The sequence below is a fragment of the Ambystoma mexicanum genome, chromosome 2q (assembly GCF_040938575.1).
Source record: "Ambystoma mexicanum isolate Mex_15411 chromosome 2q, UKY_AmexF1_1, whole genome shotgun sequence".
Taxonomy (NCBI): Eukaryota; Metazoa; Chordata; class Amphibia; order Caudata; family Ambystomatidae; genus Ambystoma; species Ambystoma mexicanum.
This window is the reverse complement of record NC_090924.1, coordinates 109,778,624-109,802,404: the sequence shown is the minus strand read 5'-3', so window position 1 is coordinate 109,802,404 and position 23,781 is coordinate 109,778,624. Positions and strand designations below refer to the sequence as shown.

At 47.8% G+C, this 23,781-nt stretch overlaps 1 protein-coding gene across 2 annotated transcripts in view; it reads left to right on the top strand.

Annotated features, from left to right (window-relative positions):
- The window catches only part of IFT140 (intraflagellar transport 140), a 2,226,364-nt gene extending 2,204,254 nt beyond the window's left edge, over window positions 1-22,110 (top strand). For both annotated transcript variants that reach the window (XM_069646971.1, XM_069646972.1), the window contains one exon: window positions 21,500-22,110. In XM_069646971.1, the coding sequence (XP_069503072.1) occupies window positions 21,500-21,703 (204 nt within the window). In that variant the 3' untranslated portion in view covers window positions 21,704-22,110. The remainder of the gene's footprint in view (window positions 1-21,499) is intronic.
- The last annotated feature ends 1,671 nt before the right edge of the window (window positions 22,111-23,781 follow it).

Here is a 23,781-nt window from a genome sequence, read left to right as displayed (position 1 = left end):
TCTTCAGAAATGTTTTCGGCAGAGAGCGCCGTGCGTCGATGTTGTCGAGTCGATGGTCCCTCGAAGGCCTCCTTCATCGGGTGTATAAGTAGCTCGCGTGGCGCCCGTTGGCCTCAGTTTCCATTTTTACGCAGTATATGTTGCTTTGGAGATTCGGCGCGCCTCGAGTTCTGTGAAGAATATAAATATAACGAAATATGTCCTCGTCATCGACGCCGACCAAGACCCCGAAATCGGGTTTCAAAAAGTGCAAGTCGTGCGGTTCAAAAATGTCAATCACGGACCTGCACCGAGAGCGTTTGTGGCGCCTCGGAGAAGACCACGACATGGAGGCCTGTACGAAGTGTCAGGCGATGACGGGGAAGGCCTTGCGAGAAAGGAGAGGAAAACTACAGGTAGGTCGCAAAACCGATCGTAAAGCCTCCAACGTCGAGTCGAGGTCCCGTGAGGAGAAATCTCCTCGACGCAAAAGGCATCGATCCAGGTCCCGAAGCAATTTCCATCGCTCGTTGTCTTTGACAAAAAGAAGAAGAAACGACACCACAGGTCTCCCTCCACCTCGTCGTCAGACGAGTCTCCGAAAAGGATGAAATGCCCCACGAAACATTTGTCTCCCGAAGAGTGGGAAGCATTCAGGGTCAACATGATAGAGGTGTTTGAGATAGCGAGGCCTCGGTCCGCGCCTTCTTCGGAAGCCGGCCGGGAGCGTCATCGCTCCGACACTCACGCGCCCTCGAGCCCGGGTGATCGAAAAAGGAAGGATAGGGAACCTCCCAGGACGCCAAGCGAAAAACACTCGAGTCGAGTCGATCGTTCGAGGTCACCGACGCCGTCTGAGATCCATCACACCTCGAAGGGAAAATCTTCGAAGAGCGCCTCGACGCCCTCGAAGCAAACTCCGTCAACGACCTCTATGTCATCGACGCCGTTGACACCCTAGCCCTCGGCGCCAAAGGCTCTAGCCAAGCCAGTACAGCCAGAAAAAGGGAAAGATAAGGTTACAAGACCTGTAATATCCTCAGAGCCCTGTAATACACCTCTTCCTCCTCCTCTCCCAGAGAAGGTTTTCAAGCCTCTCCCCAGGAAGGAGTTTTTCAAGTCCCTGACCTCAATTTTTGAGGAACAGGAGAGATCTGATGAGGAGAATGTACCTTTTGGGCTAGAATATGGCACCCCAAATGTCCCAGAATGCTTGATTTCAGAAGAAAGCAGAATGAGGGACTTGGTGGAATCATTACACAATGCAAGTGGCATTGACACATCTCCTGAAAATGACTTTGGCAGACCAGAACCAGGAGAGCATGCCAGTCCATCATACCATCAATGACGAAGGTAGTAGATTACTTAGGATGGGCTAGACCATCAGCCCAATTCATCCAGGATGATTTAACAGATATATTGGACCATGGTCCCACCGAAGACCCAGTACTACCCTTTTATGTAGCCCCGCAAAATACGGTGGCCAAGAATTGGGAAACTCCGGATTCTATTCCTCCGGTAAATAAATCCCTCACCTCAAAATACCGCCCGGCCAGTAGCGACCCCGGCTATCTGTCCAAACATCCAACTCCCGAGAGTCTTGTCATACAGGCAGCCACAGCTTCTAACAAACTTGCGTACCCTTCTATCCCTCCAGACAGGGACGATAAGCGTGTGGATGGCTGGGCACGGAAGGTATTTTCAGCTGGGAGTATGGCTTTAAAATCTGCCAACTCCACATGTGCCTTGACGAAATGTTCATACACTCTGTGCGAGTGCATCGCAATGGCGGCGGAGCACATACCAGAAGGCGAAGAACGGGAAGGGTCCCCAGCCATCGTTAGAGATGCAAAGGAAGCCATGCAGGAATCCCTTCAATCTGGATTGGACACTGTGGATAGTGTAAGGAGGTCCATGGGCACTAGCACGGTAATGCGCAGATTTGCGTGGTTACGGAAGTCGGGTTTTGCACCAGACGTACAGAACCGCCTTCTGAATATGCCTTTTGACGGGTCTCACATTTTTGGCAACAAGGCTGACGAGAGCCTTGAGAGGTTGCAGAGCTCAAAAGCAACTGCCAAATCTTTAGGAGCTGCTATTAGGCAACCTCATCTTTTTCGTGCGCAAGGACAATCGTGGAGGGGACGATCCTATCGTTACTACTCCTCACATGGAAAGGCGAGAGGAAGGGCTAGTCAAAGGGGCCAGAGAAAGGCCACTTGCGGTGGACGAGGAAAACGTGCAAAGCCAGCTCCAGCTGCAGCCTCTTTGCCATCAGCGGCTGCAACAACCGCCACAAAACCACTTTGAGGACTTGCATCACAAAACACCTGTAGGAGGCAGGCTGTCACAGCATCTTTAAGAATGGCGAGCCATTACTTTAGATGTTTGGGCTCTAGAAATAATAGCCCAAGGCTACTGCCTTCCTTTTCTAAAGCAACCTCAAAGCATTCCACCAGGGAGACACACGTTGAAGTTTTCGGACCCGCTCCTACAGCAGGAAGTTCTAACCCTGCTGGAGAAAGGTGCTATAGGACCAGTACCTGCAGCGGAGAAGAATAAGGGATGGTACTCACTGTATTTTTTGATCCCCAAAAAGGACGGAGGACTGAGACCCATCTTGGACTTAAGAAACTTGAACAAGTTCCTCAGGAAGGACAAGTTCAAGATGGTTACCCTTTCTCAGATCCTTCAGGCCCTTCAATTTCAGGACTGGTTGGTGTCATTGGACCTCCAGGATGCTTATTTTCATGTGCCGATTCATCTCAAGCACAGAAAATACCTGAGGTTCGTAGTTGGCGACTCACACTATCAGTTTCGAGTCCTGCCATTCGGATTGTCCTCCGCCCCGAGGGTCTTCACCAAGTTAATGGTAGTGGTGGCAGCGCACCTCAGGAGAGGGGGGATTCATGTCTACCCCTACCTGGACGATTGGTTGATCAGGGCACGTTCTGCCGAGCAAGCACTGGATCATCTGAAAGTCACCTGCCACTTCCTCCACAGACTGGGCTTCTCCCTAAATTTCAAGAAGTCGCAAATGACACCTTCCCAACAGCTTCAGTACATAGGAGCTGTATTAGACACACCCTTGGGAAAGAGCTTGCCTCCCAAGTCGAGGGCTCAAGACATTCTTCAGATGGTTTCCAAATTCCAAAATGCCCAAAATCTCCAGGCTTACGACTTTTTAAGGTTGCTCGGCCTCATGGCATCCTGCATCTTCCTTGTGCCAGAGGCACGATTGAGGATGAGATCTCTTCAATGGGCCCTAAAGACTCAGTGGTCCAATTTCTCGGGTCAAATGACAGATCTTCTCCAGATTCCGAACAATGTTTGACAAGATCTTCTATGGTGGACTTGTACAGAGAACATCCAAAAAGGAGAACCTTTTTGACAACCATGGCCTTAGATCACAGTAGTGACGGACGCCTCACTCATGGGGTGGGGATTTCATGCCAACGATTTGACAATCAACGGTCATCGGTCTCCATCGGAGTCCAAACTACACATCAACCTTTTAGAGCTGAGGGCAATCAGACTAGCGCTGAAGGCTTTCCTGCCATCTGTCAGGGGAAAGAATGTTCTGATAATGACAGACAACACAGTGGCCATGCATTATCTAAACAAAAGAGGTGGTGTGGGGTCACTACCTCTGTGCAGAGAGGCTATGCAGCTCTGGTATTGGGCAATTCAGGAAGGAATCTCTTTAACTGCAATTCATCTAGCCGGGGAGGAGAATATGACGGCAGATGCTCTGAGCAGGCAGAGCATGGTGTCTCACGAATGGGAACTAGCTCAGGAAGTCATTCAAGAGATCTTCGCCCTTTGGGGAACCCCTCAAATAGACCTATTTGCAACCGGTATCAACCAAAAGTGCGAAAAGTATTGCTCAAGGGAATTTCCCCCAAGAGGAGCGCTGGGGGACGCGTTCGCGGTGGAGTGGAATTTCCCACTATTGTATGCGTTCCCTCCTATTCCCGTCATTCCTCAGGTCATCAGGAGGCTGAGACGCTCCGGGAGCCGCATGATCCTAATTGCCCCAGATTGGGCCAGGAGAACGTGGTACCCGGACCTTCTAGACATGTCCATCTGTCCTCCAGTACGTCTTCCTCAGAGAGAGAACCTTCTCTCTCAAATGGAGGGTCAGGTTCTCCATCCAGAGGTCAAAACGCTCAACCTTCATGCTTGGTATCTGAAAGGCTTAGATACAGGGATTGGAACCTTCCTGATGATGTTATGGAGGTGTTGCTTTCGGCAAGAAGGCCAGCAACAAAGTCTCTATACCGTTGCTGTTGGAAAAGGTTTTGCAACTAGTGCAGAGAAAAGAATGTCGATCCTTTTCTATGTTCTATTCCGGAAGTACTAAATTTTCTACTGACCCTAGCACATAGAGGTCTGAATGTTGGAACAATAAAAGGTTACCTTGCGGCGCTTTCCATTTACAAGTGCTCGTCGGAAGAATGCTCCTACTTCAAAATTCCTTTGATAATACAATTCTTAAAAGGACTCACTAACGTGTTTCCTCCTCACCAATTTCAAGTACCGATTTGGGATCTCAATTTAGTCCTAAAATTCTTAATGTGTGCTCCTTTTGAGCCTATGCACACGTGTCCATTAAGATTACTAACATGGAAAACTGCCTTATTAGTTGCTTTAACATCTTCAAGAAGAGTTAGCAAATTGCAGGCATTGTCTTCTGGGCCACCCTATACTGTGTTCCACAAGGACAGAGTTGTGTTGAGGGTTAAACCATCATTTTTACCGAAAGTAGTATCTGATTTTCATTTAAGTCAGAAAATTGTTTTACCCGCATTCTATCCTCCACCCCATCCTACTTAGGAGGAGGAAAGATTACGCAGGTTGGATCCAAAAAGAGCTGTAAGCTTTACATCTCTAGACTTTCCAGTCTTAGAGTGGACAACCAGCTGTTTATAGGTTACACAGGAAGGAAACTGGGTCAATCAGTGACAAAACAGACAATTTCACACTGGATTGTGCTTTGCATTTCAGAATGCTACAGATTAGCACAAAAAGACCCACCAGAAGGGTTAAGAGCTCATTCCACCAGAGGCATCGCCTCTTCGATAGCCCTTCAAAGAGGTGTTCCAATAAGGTCCATTTGTAAAGCAGCAACTTGGTCTTCACTACACACCTTTTCAAAATTCTATAGCCTGGATGCTTCCCAGTCTAAGGAACTGAGTTTTGGAAAAGCAGTGCTTTATTCCGCCATCTAAGGGCATTGAAAAATCTAACCCCTCCTCCAGAGAAATTATACATACTGCTTTGGGAGTCTATCTAAGATGAGGAATACGTTGGAGGACACAATCCACTCAAAGAACAAGTTACTTACCAACTGGTAACGTTCTTTCGATTGGATGTTCCTCCAACGTATTCCTCATCGCCCTTCCAGCCTACCCCTCAGTAGATTTTTCCGGGTTATTGCCAACTCAAATCTCACAAGGCTGATACCTGTCTGCCGGAACAATCTACACAGTACAAAATCAAAGATAAAAAGGGGAAAAACAGAACTGAGGCCAACGGGCGCCGCGCGTGCTACTTATACACCTGATGACGTCACCCTCGAAAGAGGCCTTCGAGGGACCATCGACTCGACGACATCGGCGCCCTCTGCCGAAAAAATTTCTGATGAGCAGCAAAGCTGGATGGAATACATCGAAGATGAGGAATACGTTGGAGGAACATCCAATCGAAAGAACGTTACCAGTTGGTAAGTAACTTGTTCTTCTCAACCTTCTTTAAGCACCAAATCATATTCCAATCATTATAAATATGAACTTTTAACAGCACACAACCCTCTACTGACACAATTATACATTGAGATCACTTGTAACACTCCTTTTGACCGCATTTCCATCCCCCAAACAGGGATGGAAATGCTTTTTGTTCTCCAGTGCATTTCACTGAGATGGGACCTTTTAGTGCCCGTCTCGGTGAAATGCGCTCCCAGCAACGATGTGATTGTTGAGACTCTGTCATACATTAGTGTTGTGAGTGCTGTGAGGTGTCAGGAAAGAGACACGGCTAGATGGAGATCAAATTGATTGCTACAGACTTTTATTGAAACAAAAAAGTGTTTGGAAAATGCCTCAATGTCGCTAATCTAAGAGGTATTTCCCTACCTCAACCAAAACTAAGGGTCTGTCAAGCTTCAGGATGTCCAAAGCAAAAACCGTCCTGTGTCCGTAATCCTATTGTAGCCCTCAAATTCTCAAACTAAATCTAAAGTATGAAGGGTCAATGTCTTTTGCGCCAAAAAAAAAGTGCAAACATCTTCAAGTTCAATTAAAAGGCATAACTCTAACAAAAAGGTTCCAGTGATTAATGTTCACAGTACCAAAGAGAACGACTCCCTTCCCCAAGATTCTCTCCACAAAGTTCTGATGTTCAAGAGGATACTTCTCCCCTGTTGTATTTTAATTCATTCCAGGGGAAATTACTCCCTTTCCCAAGATTCCACATTCAGTACAGTTCAACTCTTAAGTGCATGCAACTGCCTTAGAATTCTACATTTTATAGAAACGTACTCTGAGTGTGAGTCTCAGACCCTCAAACCACCTGGCATACTCCCCTGCAAGGTTCTCATTTACTGCTTCTTATGGGTGCGAATCCCAGATCCGCTCTTCACTTGGTATTCTCTCCTGCCAGGACATTATAACACAATCTCTCTCATTCACTAGAAGGTGCATGGATCTTCCCCAAGTTACTTTGACAATTCTGCATAAGTGTGAACCCCAGATTCACTCTTCACCTGGCATACTCATCTGCCAGGACTTTATAATGCAATGTCTCTCTCTCTTTCTCTCACATTCAGCACAAGGGGTATGGGTCTTTCCTTAGTTACTTTATGGCCAAGTACTGGGACGATGAAGATGACACTGATTCCAATGAGGATTACATTTTCCCCCCAATTTCGGCAACTAATTCACTCTTTCAGAGTCTCTTCGGCGTTCCCTTCTTCCCTTTGGATTTTTTCGACAACTTCTGTGTTCTTTCTGACCATTTGCACTTGTTCGGGTACTTGCCTCAATGTCTGTTGTTGTCGAACGGCTTTCCTCTGTTGTTGGTATGGAGCTTTCTCGCTCCTGGTGCTGGAACGAAGCCCACTCTGGCTTCACGTTTTTGCCACACTTCTCTCTCTTGGTGGCTTCTCAAACTGACTAGCACTGCTGTACTATGCGCCCAGTCAGCAGCTCACCTCTTCACTTCTTCTATAGCAGGGAGGTATTTAGAGAGTGAGAGTTGGATGTAGCAGGGTCCCAGGCCCCAGGAAGCCTTGTGGATGATGCAGAGGGTCTTGAACTTGATCCTCGCAGCAACCTGGAGCCAGTGGAGAGATTCTGGGGCTGGTGAGATGGAGTCCCTGGGCTTGAGGCCAAGGATAAGTCTTGATGTCCTATTCTGGATTTGTAGAAGGGGGAGGAATTAGGTAGATTAGGGAAGAAGCTGTGGCAGTAACCCACCGTGGCGAGAACCAGAGCTCTGGAGACATTGTGTTTCTGGGGAAAGGGAGAATGCCTCTGAGAAGGTGCAGCTGAAAGTGGGCCTTTTTGGCAAGGTCTGTGATCTGAGGAGAGAAGGCGAGAGAGGAGTCGAAGATGACACCATGTTTTTTTCACCTCAAAGGAGTGTTGAGGGGCAGGGGCCCATGGAGGGCGGCCAGAGGGAAGGAGGAAGCTGGGGTCCCAATGAGAAGAATCTCAGTGTTACTGGCAAGGAGAGTTGGAATTGAGATTGGAGAGCAAGTCTTCATGGGAGTTTAGGAGTGCAGTTTCCGTGCCTCTGGCTGCTTGGTGGGCGTGGAGACAACCAACAGATTCAGTGTGGTGGATAAGATGGGAGATGGCCAGCTTCTCCAAGAGTTTTCCCAGGAAGGGGGTAATGGAGATAGGGGGGTAGTTAGCCGGACAGGAGGGGTTGGCAGTAGGCTTTTTGAGGAGAGAGTACACAAGGGAGTTCTTTAGTAGTAGCAGGAAGGATCCAGTGGCAAAGAAGTGATTGCAGAACTCGGCCAAGGCTGGGGAACGAAATGCAATGGTGTCCTTGATAGTTCTGGAGGAGCAGGGGAGAGAGAACCTGTTTGGATGAGACTTTCATAGAGCAGGCTTGTCTTGAGACCTCATAAGGTGATATGGGAGGGAAGGGGAGAGGCCAAGGGAGGCCTGAGAGCGGGTGGGGGAGAAGGGAGTGGTGTAGAGGAGAGTGAGGGCAGGATGCCCTGAGTTGTAGTAGTGAAGTGAGAAGCCAGTGCAGTGCAGAGAGCCAGGGAAGGCAGAGGAGAAGTGGAGACTGCAGTAGGATTGGCGAGTTGCTTGCCGATTTGTAACAGTTCAGCAATGTTGTTAGTGATTCCAGAGATGCGGGCTTCAACAGGGTTGTCTTGGATACTCACCTGGCAGGGACTTCCCACCCGAGGATCGAGTTGTGAAGATCTCCAAGATGGTCAGTGTCTTCCAATCACAGGAAAAAGTTCCTGCCTCAGCTTTTCTGCACTTGTAATTGTTTATTTATACAGCGCTTATGCACAGGTGGAGCTCTTCAAAGCACTTCAAGGCAAGAATGGAACAAGGGAATACAATAATCATTCTTAGGCCTTGAAGTTTTCCGAATTCCTAAACAGAAAATCTAGCATACTAGGCCCGACGGCATTTCTCCTAGCGCAAGTACATGAAGTGTGAATTTCAACCAGCTAGGGAGGGGAGGGGGGGCAGAAAAAGTGGGTATGGGAGACAGGACAGACTAACTTTACGGAGCACATTTAGTTAGTGCATGCATACAGATGGAGGTGTGAAGAAGAGGCGGTGGAGGGGGAACAAACGCGTCCAGTCCGACAGGGCTCTGGGTGAAGTACAGAGAGGTTGCCTCGATCATGGCGCGTAAGTAGAAAGTGCAGTAGTTCTGGAACATAGTGCAGTGGCACGGAGGCAAGTGCAAAGACTGGCAGGGGTGTGGGACCTGTTGGGCTCTGGAGGTGAACCAGGAAACCAGTCAGCAAAAACTGAGCAGGGTTAGGGAGGAGGATGGGGAAAAAAGAATGGAGGTTAGAAGAATAGAGGAAGTGAGAAGGAGGAAGAGAAGAGGAAGGCCTTTAGTAGTTTCTGGAACTTAAGGTGCTCGGGCTCAAGACGGAGGGAGGCACATGCAGAGTATAAAGATCTATCCCCAAATCTCTGTTTGTGAAAGCGGCTCAACCGCAGAGAGTTGGAGGAGGATGAACAGAGGACTCTAGAGGGAGAGTATTTCGGAAGAGAGCGTTGTAGATAGTGCAGGCCCCGGCCCCAGAAAGCCTTGTGGACTATGCAGAGGGTCTTGAACTTGATCCTTGTAGCCACGTGGAGCAAGTGGAGGGATTTCACCATTGGAGAGATGAGGTCCCTGGGCTTGAGGCAAAGGATAAGTCTTGCGGTTCTGTTCTGGATGAGCTGTAGAGTAGAAGTAGGAAGCTGTTGCAATTGTCCAGCCTAGAGAGAACCAGGGCTCTTGAGATAGTGAGCCTCTTGGGGAAAGTGAGAAAAGTTAGACTACCTTTGAGGAAGTGCAGTTGGTAGTGGAACGTTTTGGAGATGTCTGAGATGTGCGAAGAGAAGGAGAGAGTGGAGTCGAAGATGACTCCAATATTTTTTGCCTCATTGGTAGGTGAGGGCGCAGGGCCAAGGGAGGCCGGCCAGTGCAAAAGTGGGAAAGCGGGAGCAGGGGTCCCAATGAAGACACTCTCTGTCTTACTGGTGTTTAGGCTGAGATTGTTGGCAGCACACGAGGACTGAATTGCGGATAGCCAGTCAGGGATGAGCGAGGAGGAGGCTGAGGGTAGCCTAAAAGAGAGCTGTGTGTTATCCGCATAACACTGAAAGTTAGAGGTAAAGGTAGAGATCCTGTGGGCCAGAGGGGCCATGTTGATATTGAAGAACCAGGGGGACATGTTAGATCCCTGGGGGACACCACAAGTAGAGATCCCTGGGGGACACCACAAGTAGAGAGAGTGATAGAGGAGAGAAAGGGCCCAAGTTCCACCTGGGAGGGCCGGTCAGAGAGAAAGGAGGCGAACCACGCCATGTCCAGATCTGTGATGTCCAGAGTATCACAGAGACGGGCGATCAGGATATTGTGGTTTACTGTATCAAAAGCAGAAGAGAGGTCAAGAAGAATGAGGACAGAGGGAGAGTTGAGTCACGATTTGAGAGCAGGTCTTCACGAGTGTTCAGAAGAGCAGTTTCTGTGCCTCTGGCTGCTCTAAAGCCAGACTGATGGTCATGAAGACAGCCAACATATTCAGTGTGGAGGGTAAATTGGGTAATGGCCAGCTTCTCCAGGAGTTTTCCCAGGAAAGTGGTGATGGAGATCAGGTGATCGTTTGCTGGAATAGACGAGTCGGAAGAGGGTTTTTTGTGCAGAGGGTACACAAGAGAGTGCTTGAAAACTCCAATGGCAGAAGAGAGGTTGCAGAGGTCTGCCAAGGCTGGAGCGAGTGTGTCAATATTGTCCTGGATGGTTTGAGAGGGGCGGGGGTAAACCACTTGTTTGGAAGAGGCTTTCATAGACTGGCCTAGTGTAGAGACCTCATCAGGTGTGACAGGGGAGAGGGAGGAGAGAAGAGGGGTGTGATGGGGGGGGGGCGCGGCCGAAGGGCTCCCAGGAGGTATTGGTGTAGGAGGGGGAGGGGAAGAGAGTGAGGACAGGATGTCCTGTGTTTTAGTGGTGAAATGTGCAGCCAGGGCCGAGCAAAGGGCCTAGGTGGGTGCAGTACAGGCTGCGCCTGCAGTAGGGTTGGCCAGCTCCTTGCAGACTTTAAAAGGTTCAGCTGTGTTGTTAGATGCCGCAGAGATGCAGGCTTGTATGTAGACTCTTTTCTTGGAGCGTTTGCAAATTCTATATTGCCTTTGAAGAAGGCGGCAGGCCAGTTTGTCAGAGGGTGCACCTGAAGATCCCCCATTTCCGTTCCCCTGCTCTGCACCTTTGCTTAAGGGCAGCCAGATCGGAGTCATACCAAGAGTTGCACTTTTTGGCAAGCTTCAGTCAGACCCTCTTGACAGCGGCAAGAATGTCGAAGAGTGTTGGAGATGGAACTGCGAAAATTAGAGAGGGCTGTATCAGGGTGAGAGTCAGCTGCAGGAGTAGAAAGAGAGTAGGTGGAGGCAAAGGCAGCCACTGACACTCTTTTCATGGGTCGGATGACTTTGAAGGTAGGAGGTGGTGTAGGGTGTGCCAGTGCTAAAGGAGAAGAGCGCTTCAGGTGAGAGGAGAGAAGAGACTGCTCAGTGCATGAGAGTGGGGTCGTGAGAGAAGTAGAGAGTGGGATGTCTGTAGAGATGAAAGCATCCAATGTGTGGCCAGCAGTGTGCGTTGGACTAGAGGGTAGAATGGGAAGAGCAAGGGAGTCACACAAGTTGCGGAAAGGTCCTGGGGAGTCCGGAGAGTCAAGATGGATGTTAAGATCCCCCAGTAGGAGGAGTTGGGAAGAGCCAGGTCAGCCCATTCCGAGAGTAAGAGAGTGGACTGGCCAGGCGACCGACAGGAGGCCAGAGTAAGAGAGGCGACAGGTGAGAGAGCCTGCAGACCAGGCTTTCAAAGGATGAGTAGACCTGAGTGGGGATAATGGAAACCGGCATCCACTCAGGAAAGATCAAGGCTACTCCACCTCCTGGCCTGTTGGACCTGGGCACATAGAGGATCTTGTAGCCTTCAGGGAAAAGTGTGTCTAAACTTGTGAGAGAGCTGTTCCTAAACCATGTCCCAGTCAGAGCAAGAACATCAAGGTCCAGGAGTTCAAGGAGGTGGCAGATGTTAGAGGAGTGCTTGACAGCAGAGCAAGGGTTTAGTGTGGCAACATGGAGTAGGTTGCCACTTTTGAAGGACTTACGGGAGGGTGCAGGGGACCGAGGTACCCCCCGTAAGCGGCAAAAGTGCCTGAGAGATAGAGGTAGGGGGAGGCAAGGATGGCAAGGGTGTCGGTAGGTGCAGGCAGGGGATCCTTTGTGGGAGGGGCCACAGGAGGCAAGGGAGCTCCAGATGCGGTGGCAATTGATGGCCAGGGCAGCAGGGTGGAAGAGGCTGACTAGGTTGTTAGTGAAGTGCGAGTATGCAAGGGAGCCTGTACAGTTGAGAGCGACAAGGGGGGAGTTGTGTGGGAGGTGGCAAGGTTGGTAGGAGGCAAGGAGGGCATAGTTGGCAAGGGAGCCTAAGTGGCCGTAGGAGCAAGTGGAAAGGGAGCCAGTGAGGAGGAAAGAGAAAAGTTGATAAGGTGAAGAAGGAGCCTATCAAAAAGTAAGACGTTGGGCTGAGGCCCTTGGACAGATGGTACCATTCCAGTAGACATTTATGATGGCTCTGGAGGTGGAAAAGGAGACAAGAAGGTCCTCCCAGCGTGTGCCACCATTTATGTGTGAGGAAGAGTAGGGAGAGAGCAGACCGGCCATATGGAGAGTCCATAGGTCGGGAAAGGGTATAACAAATAGTATGTCGGTGAGAGTCCCTTTGGCGGAGGCACCGACGTAGGTGTCAGCGATAGGAAGGCCTCGGTTGGAGGCCAGTATGTCCTTCTTGAGTTTCTTCCACCCAGACTTAGTAAGAGGTGAAGGATAGTAGATGGAGAAACAGAGAAGATGGGGGAGATAGAAAGCGCCATATTGAGGGACACAGAGTGTGGTACACTTAACCAGGCAGAGTAGTTGAGGTACGTGGGAGGAGGTAGGCAAAGAGGGGGCAAACGCTCAGGAAGATACAAACAGGGTGAGGGAAGAGACACTGGGAAATGAAGAGGGTGAGTGGACAGATAGCAGACAAGAACAGAGGGGAGGGGTGACAATCAGCACATTCACATGTATTTGTATTTATTAAATTTATAGAGCGCTTTACTCCAAAGCGCTTTACATGACAACAACATGATACAAAAAATGTGAAGCTCAAATGCAAAACATGAAAGAAAATGAAAGCAAAGTGAAAGCAAAAAATGAAACAACATTAAATCAGGAGTGTGCACGCACCTAAAACTGTTTTAGACAGAAGCAAAAACCAATGCAGGATGTGACCACAGTTAAATACGACTTTTGCAAGAAGCAGCACAGTTAATGCAGGATGTGGGCACAGCTACATTCGAATTTTACAGCAAGCAGCAAAACCAATCAGGATGTGAGCACAGCCAAATACGATTTTTACAGCAAGCATCAAAACCAATCACCATGTGAGCACAGCCAAATGCGTTTTTTACAGCAAGCAGCAAAACCAATCAGGATGTGGGCGCACAGCTAAATACAATGTTTACAGCAAGCAGCATAATCAATACAGGATGTCCGCAAAGCTAAATAAGATTTTTGCAACAATCAGTACAGTCAATGCAGGATGTGGGCACAGCTGAAATAGAACTTTTACAGCAAGCAGCAAAACCATTCAGGATGTGAGCACAGCCAAATACGAATTTTACATCAAGCAGTAAAAACAATGAGGGTGTGAGCACCGCCAAATACGATTTTTACAGCAAGCAGCATAGTCAATGCATGGTGTGGATACAGCTGAAAAAGAACTTTTACAGCAAGCAGCGAAACCAATCAGGGTGTGAGCAAAGCCAAATTCGATTTTTACAGCAAGCAGCAAAACCAATCAGGATGTGGGCACAGCTAAATACGATGTTTGCAACAAGCAGCACAGTCAATGGAGGATGTGGGCACAGCTAAATACGATGTTTGCAACAAGCAGCACAGTCAATGAAGGATGTGGCCCACCTAAATAAGATGTTTTGCAACAAGCAGCAGAGTCATTGCAGGATGTGGGCACAGCTAAAATCGAATTTTTTCTTTCTTTTTTTTTCGTTTCAGGTCCACAGGTATAGACACAGTACAGGGGTGTAGGTAGCAGAAGTGTAAACCCAGGAGGGAAGAAGTGACATAGCCTGGTGCTTGCAGAAAATAAGAGCTGCCTTCAGGGTTAGCTCAGAGAGAATTGAGTGGTACAGGCAGAGTCAGGAGGATGATGCAAGTAGTAGGGAAACAGTCCACACTTAAGTGATAGCTGAGGGGGAAGTCCCTGGATGCGGTACCCCTCCTCATGGTGCAAAAAGATGGGTGCAGAAGAAATAGGGGGCCCACTGCGCCCATCCAGCTCCACACAGGCGCAGACAGGAGCCTTAGGAGTGTAGCCTGGAAGGCGGGCCGGCATTTGCCTACCGGCTTGGTGATTGGGTCTGAAAAAGAAGAGGGGCCCAATCACAGCCTTGCACCAAGAGAGGTCAGGCACTCTAGTACCTAACAAAAGGGTCCAGCCATCTTGGAAAGGAGGCATGTGTTGAACAAATAATGGGCTCCAGCCCCCAAAAGTGCAAAAAAACTGTTACCAGCAATTCTGCCACAACAAATTGCAATTATTTCTTTTAAAAGGAAAAATAGTATGCTTTTTGAAAAATGTGTCTTTTTTGTTGTTGTAGAAATTCGATTTTTTTTTCTTTTTGCCTCCTGCGCCGATTGCACAGGGCAAAGTGGTGGGAGACCCAAGAAGCCCAAGAGGGGCTTACCTGTGGAGGGAGAAGGGCTCCAAGCCACACAAACTCTGGAAGGAGGGTCACACTGCATGCTTCTTTCCTCGATGTAGTGAGGGGGTCTTGCTGGGTTTTATGGCCTCATGCATTCTTGTAGTGCCAGAGGCCCTTATTACGCATGAGGTGGCTACAGTGGTTTTTCAGTTGTCAGTGGTCTCAGTTTCAGGGCTGCACCTCATATCTTCTTCAGGTCTTAGCGAAAGTGTCCAGAGACCTGGAATGTTGGTCCCTGAAGATCAATTTACTGAAAGGGGTGTTGTTTCTGCAACCCTGGCCCCAGCTGACCCTAGTAAACAAACGATGCATCCCTGACAGGCTGAAGCACCCACCTACCAGAAATGACAGTTTGTGACCTGTGATCCCTGTTGGAATGCTGAGAAAACATCAATTTGCTGGAGTTGAGAGGTATCGGAATAGCCCTGGACACTTTCCTCCCGTCAGTACGGGGCAAGACTGTGCTGGTCCTGATGGACAACACTGTGGCCATACACTACCTTAACAAATGGGATGGTGTGGTCTCCTTGCCTCAGTGCAGAGAAGCAATGCGACTTTGGCTCTGGAGAAATGCAGCTCATCTGGCCGGCAAAGAGAAGGTGATTGTAGATTCCACAAGCAAGAGCTCTGTCGGGAAGTTCTGAAGAAGGTGTTCTCCTGTTGAGGGACTCCTCAGGTGGACCTCTTTGCTTCCAGTGTAAACAGGAAATGAAGGTGCTTCTGATCTAGGGAATTCCTACGGCAAGGAACTCTGTGGAATGCTTTGAAGGTCATGTGGGATTTTGACCTGCACTATGCATTCCGGCTGACTAGTCATTCTGCTGGTTCTCATGAGGCTATGCCTGTTTGGGTCCAAGATCTTGATCGCTCCAGACTGGGCCCGGAGAATGTGCTACCGGAAGTTGCTAGACATGGCCAACTGTCCTGCATGGCGCCTTTCGCAGACCGCATACTCCTCTGCCTATTGGAAGGGCGAATCCTGCATCGAACATTGACAGCCTGAACCTTCATACTTGGCTGCTGAATGCTTGAGGCATAAGGAGTGTGATTTGTTGCAGCATGTCCTGGATGTTTTCTCTGAGAGGAGACACGCCACTAATGCTTTTTGGCTTGGTGCCAAGAGAGGGCTCTGGACCTTTTTACCTGCTCAACATTCTCTTTTTCTGGACTTTTTGCTTTCTTTGGCCCGAAACATGCAAGCAGATTATTTTATTTAGGGAATTTGTAAAGCGCAACATTCGCCCAAGAGCATCTTGGCGCTAGGGAGCAAACAGTGAGAACTATAAAGTCACGGTCTTAAAACAGGTATGCTTTTAGAGACCACCTGAATGCCAGGTTATACCTTTTGGAACGAAGCAGCAGAGTAAGGGCCAGCTGCCTCAAGAAAAGAGCATTGCAATAGTCCAATGCAGATAGAACAAAAGCGGAAACCAGTGGGGCCCTGAACTGATCAGATATAAAAGGTAAGGACTTTACCGAGATTAGCACTGTGAAGGGTAGCTTGCTGCCATTTTGGTTTTCAAGAGGACCCCAGAGTAGGGCTCTTGGTTCCTGCAACTACACGGGTCTGTATATTATTATCATTTCTTATGGGCACTCCATTAGATATCCCTCTATTCTTGTTTGTTAAGATTACTCAAACTTTAGGTGAGTTTTCTGGGCGCCATCACTTCCGCTGGTTTCCTCCAACAGAAAAGTGACATTGAGAGTGAGGCCATCCTTCCTCCTAAGTGTTCTATGATTTCCATCTCTCTCAAAAGATCCATCCTCCTGTCTTTTTTTCCTCCACCAAGGCAGAGGAATGTTTCCATCGGCTGGACCTGGTGTGGGCCCTCGGCTACTATGTCTCTTGAACGAGAGAGGCCAAGAAGGGTGACCAGCCTTTCTGCTGTTACCTGTTCTGGCTGGGCTGTGACCAAACAGACCGAGTCAAGGTGGAGCATCCTCTGCATCTCGGAATCGTATGATCCGGCTGGTAAGGATGTGCCTAAAGGTCTCATGGCTCATTCCACCAGAGGGCTAGCTGCCACCTCTACTCTGTAATGGCCAAGTGGCTACGTGGGCTTCTTTGCACATGTTTGCTAAACATCACTGCTTGGATTCTAATTCTGGTTAGGACCCTTGTTTTAGCAGAGCTGTCAATCAGAGTTTTCTGGTTTAGATGGCATCCTTGCTCTCCTCCTTCCTCCAGATCTGCGTACTGCTCGGGTAGTCTATCAAAAATGAGGAATCCATGTGTGGAAGAAATCCATTGGAAGATCAAATTTCTTACCACTTGTTAATGTTTTTCTGATTGATGTTCCTCCCATAGGGTCCTCATCTTCGTCCCAACGTACACTGCTCAGTGGATAGCTAGTACACCTTGGTTCTGCAGTCCCTCAGCAGAGGACTAGGGAAAAAGGGTGGAACTAAGGTCACAGGGTGTGGTGCCTAAATATATATACTGTCCCTGACATTGGATCTGGCGCAGGTGCGTAGAGGCATCAAGTGGGACCCAAGCAGAGCCCACTGGTGGCGGAAACGTTTCCAAATTGCAGCTGCGCTAGGATATAGATATAAAAGATGAGGAACACATAAATGTTTATTGAGTATCTATTTTAAGGTCGGTTTATTGGTATATGCAATCTAAATACATAATCCACAGTCCGTATTACAAAGTCAACAAAACAAAAACGCAATTAGCTGCATAGCAAATAAACAAATTATAACAACGAACAGAGAAAACAACCTAAAAAGAATGAAAACACGGCATCCTGGATTGTTTTTTAACCAGTGGTCAGGTGGGGGACAGTTCGCGCCTGTACTGCGTGCTAAACCTAGGGGCTGCCCTAGTAGTAGAGCCAGTTCGATCTGGAGGGGACATATGGTCTAGCGGAAGTGTCACATATTAGTATGAGCCCATTTAGGTATATGATCAAAAAGAAGAACCACAATCTAGTGATCACAGGGGTTTGTCATCTGATGGGTGGAACATCGCCAGGAGAAGTTCATTCCACGCCGCAACATTCTCTGTGGGCTCCCGAAGACCAACTCTCAGAGCCCTATACCAGGCAGTGGTCATCGCAACACTCCACATTGCAAAGTCTTTGTACCAAAGACAATATTGTGGCCCTCTCTTATGTGTCCAGGACATTGCTATACATTGTTTAGCTAAAACTCATGCTAAATCCATACATTTTATCACATGCCTGTACTTTTCCGGTCTGGGGTATGTGGCCAGCAAACATTCCACCGGATCCCACTAGTAGCGTGTGACTCCAGCATTAACACACAACATCTTTATCTGGTGCCCGAAAGCATGTACTGCGTACAGTTCCAAAACATATGAATTATGTCTGCGCCATCCATAGCACACCATGGGCAGATAGGTGGCACAGTAGGGTGAAATCTGGTCACCCGACTGGGTGTTATTTATGTTCTATGGAGTAAATTAAGTTGTAGGAGGCAGAACCTTGCATTCAGGGAGACATTCTTGACAAAATCAATACAGCATCCCATTGAGTGTCACTTAACCCTTGCCCCAAATGTGCCTCGCACAGTGCTTTCAGTCTCATATTCTACACACTGACCGCACTCAGCAAACACCAGTACACATGAGCTTCCGGGTGCCAGCCATCTTCCAACTCGTACAGCAACCTTGGTAGCGCTGTAGGTTCCGGTTCTCTAGACCAGGTCGGCCATTTCCTTTTTGCCACAGTCACAAGCTTCAGGTATCGGAAGAACTTGCCCTTAGGGAGACCCTCAGTCTGTGCCAACTCCCTGAGATCCCCGAAAACTCTGTCTCTGTACATGTCCCCCCTCATGAGGTAGCTGTAGTTCATCCCAAACTCCTGGCCACCACCAGCTCGCCTAGCTCCGAACGTGCATACGCCATCATGTGACCATGCAGTGAGTACGGTTTACATAATTTCAGTACCTTCACTACTCTTTCCCATACCTGTCACCAACGCCTGACCAACAGTGTAATTTGGTCTACACAGCAGTCTGCAACCCACAGCTTCTTTCAACTACACCGGGCGCAGCATGTCCTGCAGCAGTTTAGATTCCATAGTAGGATCATCCGATAGCCAAACTCTCACATACTGAAGCTGCGCAGCAAGGTAGTATAGTTCCAGTAGTGGGAGTTGGACCCCACCGTCCTTGAACCGGGTGTTCAAGATGATTTTCTTTCTGCCCTGGCCCCAAAGGAACCCTCAGAGTATAGTGTCTAGCAGGCGAAAAGGCCCACTGCAATATAATAGTGCACATTTGCAAAGGAGTAGATAGTAGGCGCAGTTATATTATCATTTTCACTCTTGCTATCCGGCCTAGAAGAGACCACAGCAGTTTACACCAGAATGTTATGGACCGCCTCACCTCATCCACCACCTTAACCATATTTCTATTGTGTATTTCCTCCGGTGTATGAGCTATGTATATTCCCAGTTATTTAAAAATACAGACCTCCCGCTGCAGCGCCAGGTATGGCAGATCGCGAGTGTCGTACCGTTGCATTCCCGCTAGGGGAAAGAGGCACGATTTTGTCCTGCTAAAAGAAATCCCAGACAGTTAAGCAAAATCGTCCAGTACCTCTAGCATGATGGGCAGGTTAGGTCTGGTTCGCACAAATACAGGAGGACATTGTCCGCATAAAGGCAAATAAGATGACTAGACACCCCTACCACTACCCCAGCTTCAAAGAATATTTGGTGCAGGAATACCGCCAACAGTTCCAATTCCAGTATATAAAGCATGGGTGACAGCGCACATCCCTGTTAGGTTTCTCGCTGTATGTCCTATGACCCTGACACCTGTGCCCCCCCAGTCCTCAACCAGGCCACACGCATCCAAGACCCGCTCCGAGGATCGCTCTCACAGAGTCCGGATAGCGCATCGCTTCAAGCAGCGCTCTTCTGCTCTGTGTCGTGAAGGCACCGCCATTTCCCTCAGGCTCTATGGCGCCAGTGAGGGTCACTTAGGGCTAGCAAGGCCACAGCTCCACCCTCACTCGCCTCGGCACTAGCACCGGCTACACTAGCAGCTTGCGTACACCACTCCTCCTCAACGCCATGTCCCGTTTTAGATTAGCGAAGGCACAGGATATTCATACTATTTGGCAGCCATATTACTGTCAGGCTCTCGAGTGCCTACCCACCCGAACCCGTTTTTGTATTTTTTGACGGATCGCTGCCAATGTGCCAAACTGGATAACTATTTATCAAAAGAAACATCTGTTCATTGTGAAGTCCCCGTGTGTCCTCATTTTCCCCATTCTTGTTCTGGAGCCTAAACGACTATCAAAATATTCCACTACAATCACTGCAGCACCTTGCCTGTTTTGCCTACCTTCTCCTCCTTTGCCTCTAAACACAAGAATTTAGGCTGCTATTGGCAGTCTGATTTGAGTTCTGATTGCCAAGTAGGAGCTACAGTTCTGTCAGTATAGTATACTTTGCGACTATTACGATCAGTCCTCCTTTTTCTGGCCCCCTCAGATGTTCCAGGGATAGTGGGTACACTGGTTAAATCAAAACTATTTTATGCTAGTGCTATTCTTACCAGCATCCCTACATATCAACTACAGCGACTTTATCCAGCCCAAAATGCAGCTCTTAGGGTAATCTTTAGACTACCCAAGTGTACATCGATGTCAATCCTTTGACGCCCTTTACACTGGTTGGTGGAAGGCCAAATAATTGATTTTAAAGTTCTATGTCTGGTGTATAAATGTGTAAACGGACTTACTTCAACATATTACACAGATACAATCTCTCCCTATCAGCTAACCAGATCACTTAGATCAGAAAACAAAATGTTATTAGTGGTACCTCCCTCCCGCTGTATTCAATTCATTTCTCTGAGTATGGTCCACGATTATGGAACTCCCTGCCTCTCAATCTGAGAAATATGCCCTCTCTATTGCCATTCCGTAAAGCTCTTAAAACCTACCTATTTCAATGATTCTTTCTCTTTGACTACTGAGTTAATAGCTTTGCAATTAACCTGAATTATTACGACCTGCGCCTAAATGCAGTTTGCTTTGCCTGGTTGTGCGTTACAGAATACAAATAGTATGTACATGTTCTATAAAATTATGTTTCTTGGGGCCTGCCTGTTTCTACAGCATACAAGTCTGTGGAGGACACCCATCCTGGTGAAGCATTATTACAGGCAAGCACCTTTTTTCCTTTTGGCGAGGGAGTGGGGGCTTGAAATCTCTTACATTGATCTATCCAGTAGTGCTCTGAAGAATGAGTCTTTGCACATGGCGAAGTGAAGATTTTGTTAGGTCCACCAAAAGATCAATTTGAAGAGTCAAGAATTCACCTTCTGATGTGACTTATTGTAAGGAGACCATAGGTGAAGGAGAAGGATTAACCAGACTTCTACGTCACTCCTCACGCTTGGGATCAGGGATCAGGCAGAGGTTCTGTTCAAACATCCAGCTGCCGCCTAAGCCAAGTAACAGGGTCTACTGTGACTGGAGGTCAAGAGGATATTTGGGAGGGCAAGGCTTTTGTGGGGGCACAGCCAGGCATGCTGTAAAGCCCACTTGCTTTTTTCTTTGTTATTCAACTTGCTCACGTCTTTCACTTTGTGGGGGTGGAGGGTGTTACCAAACTGCATACAGGTGGACATCCCAAATGCATAGAGGAAAGGGGGTCTCTGGACATAGAAGTACTAACCTTAATGTGCCAGTTACCATTGTCATGTTATACTTATTGTCTTCAGTAAGCATTAGTCCTGTGAATGCACTGTTGTGAATTAAAAACTCCTGAGGCAGTAGCTAAGATTGTTGTTTGCTGTCAAGTAGCCTGGGACACAAAAGTCTAAGGGGTTTTGGTAGGATATAATTTTTAATGTAGGATGAAAGCCGATACAACAGAAGTATTAAATTGAATGTCAATCAACATGTGTGTTTGTCGTGCCATTGAACCTGGCATGTGGGTGAATTGCACACACTATTGCAGATTTTGTGTATTGATATGTTGTGTGTTTTACCACCAGGCCTATAAATGTTTGGAAGAGATGCGGAAAAGGCTCCCCTCGGTCAACCTCAACTATTATGTGAACCAGCGCAACATAGAGACAATTCACAGAGCCCTTGGCATTCCCATGAGCCGAAACAGCATGCCGGAGCGCATACGACACAACAGCATGGAGGATGGGGAGGAAGTGGATGAGGAAGTTGCTGATGATCTGGAGCCTTAAAGACCTGGCAGATTTGGTACCTTCCGGGAGTTGCACCATGTGCCGAACTGTAATCAGCAATAATCACAGCCTCCAACTCCAGGGGACCATGGATTTCAGCCAATGACCAACTCTCCCCCAAGTTCTTCCAGAAAAAAAAAACAGGCACTTCTTTAGACTTAATTTAAACTGAATTAACTTTTGAAAGGATTTTTTAACTTTGAAAAGAGGCAAAATATATTTTTGTGTTTTTGGATGGAGGACAGCATGCTTCTCTTTAGCAGGATGTCCCTGGATGAAATTAGCCTGACACACACTTGTTGCGGTTTGTTTTGTTACATGTGTTTTTCTAATGTTCAAATTTGAAAACAAATACTTTTGTTTTTTACCCTCACAATGTCTATATTAAATATTTTGCAGATAATGCTGCCACTTGTAAAGGTCATTTCACTGTGCTGTGTGTTGCCATATTTCGGCTGTTGGCCCAGCTGCATTAATTTAAATCACTTGTACATTATATTTTTAGCTTCATGAAGGATCCCACTCTGAACATCTTTAGAAATAATTCTGAATGCATGAACTGAAACGCATTCCTGCTTGCTGCCGGGAAATATGGCCATCGGGTTGGCCAGTGTCGGTGAAAATTAATCTGTCGTAACAGATTTTTTTCTCTCTCCTGGGCTCTAAAGGGGTTTGAATGGGTTTTTTGAGGATTCCCACCTCATCTACTGCCCAAACCCACTTTTATCCTGCTGCTGGCAAAGGGTCTATTGTCTGGGTGTCTGTTTGGACGTAAACCCATTCATATTGTGACATGTTTTAAAGCAAACTCGCCTGTTGCTTTTAAAGGTTTTCAAGTGTATATGCTCTCCGGTTTACGTGTCCCTGGATCCGTGTTTGGAGAACATTCATGTGCATTCCCAGGTCCATTCTCTCCATTCTGTGGCTGAAGACTGTCCTAGTTCTCAGCAATGCTACCTGTTAACCCAACTAGGCAACGGCAGCTCCGGCAGTCGAGTTGGAAAGGGGTGGTTTATATGCAGAGTAGCCCAGCAAATCCCAAGAGGGGCCCAGCCTCCACAACGACCCAGGAATCCTTAAAATATTTTCTGGCATGGCACAATGACTGCTCTCGAAGGAGGCTTAGGGTTGAGTCCTCAGCATGGAACCCTCCTACTGGAAGGCACCCTAACTAGAAGTGTCTTCAAGATCACCGACTTATCCCAACTATAGAACTGGCTATTTGTGGCTGTCCATGGCTGAGCAGGCGTTCAGTGCTGCTCTTGGGCACAATAGTACTTACGTTGCTGGCTTGCAGCCAGAAAGAGTCCCCTCTCCCACGTACTCTGAAGTGGTCTTACTTAAGTGCTACACAGAACACAAACATTGTCTACTTTCCCTTTACGGACAGACATAGCATATTTACTTTATTAACTCCATCCATCACATCCCTTTCTCTCGGTTGCCAACAACATTCACCTCTCTTGACATCTCCAGTCTAACATGCTGGTTTATCTTGTGACAGAGGGATGACAATGTTGCATTTCTCTTCTGGTCACAGAGGGTACACAGAGTCTGGGGTATTTGTACTGCTTGGTGTGGTTTGGTTTTGGTCATGATTGGCGCAGTAAGCAAGAAAAAGACACTCCTACTCTCTCTAAAGAAGCTCTTGTAGGCAGCATTCCACAACTCTAGCCCAATGTGCACAGTAGGATTTGACAAAATGGCCGATACTGTGCACTCAGAAGCAGGTTTGCTAACTTTTCAGTGAGTTGCAAGTGTCTTCCTTATATGGAACATCTCCTTTTCTAACATTCTTAGTTGGTTTAGTATGGGACAGAGGGAGGTCTAGGTTGCATTGTTCTGGTCACAGAGGACACACCCAGCAGCTGTACAGTTATGGGTGAGTGTGGGGTATCTGTATTGCCTTTGAGCTTCTGGGTGCTATATGATAGGGCATATCTGGAAATTGCAGTTATAGGTGATTGTGGGGTAATGCCGTGTGTTGTGCTTCAGGACACTATTGCATAGGGCACATATAGCAGCGTCACACTTGGGGGTGATTTGTTCTGCAATGTGCTTCTTGGTGCTATACTATA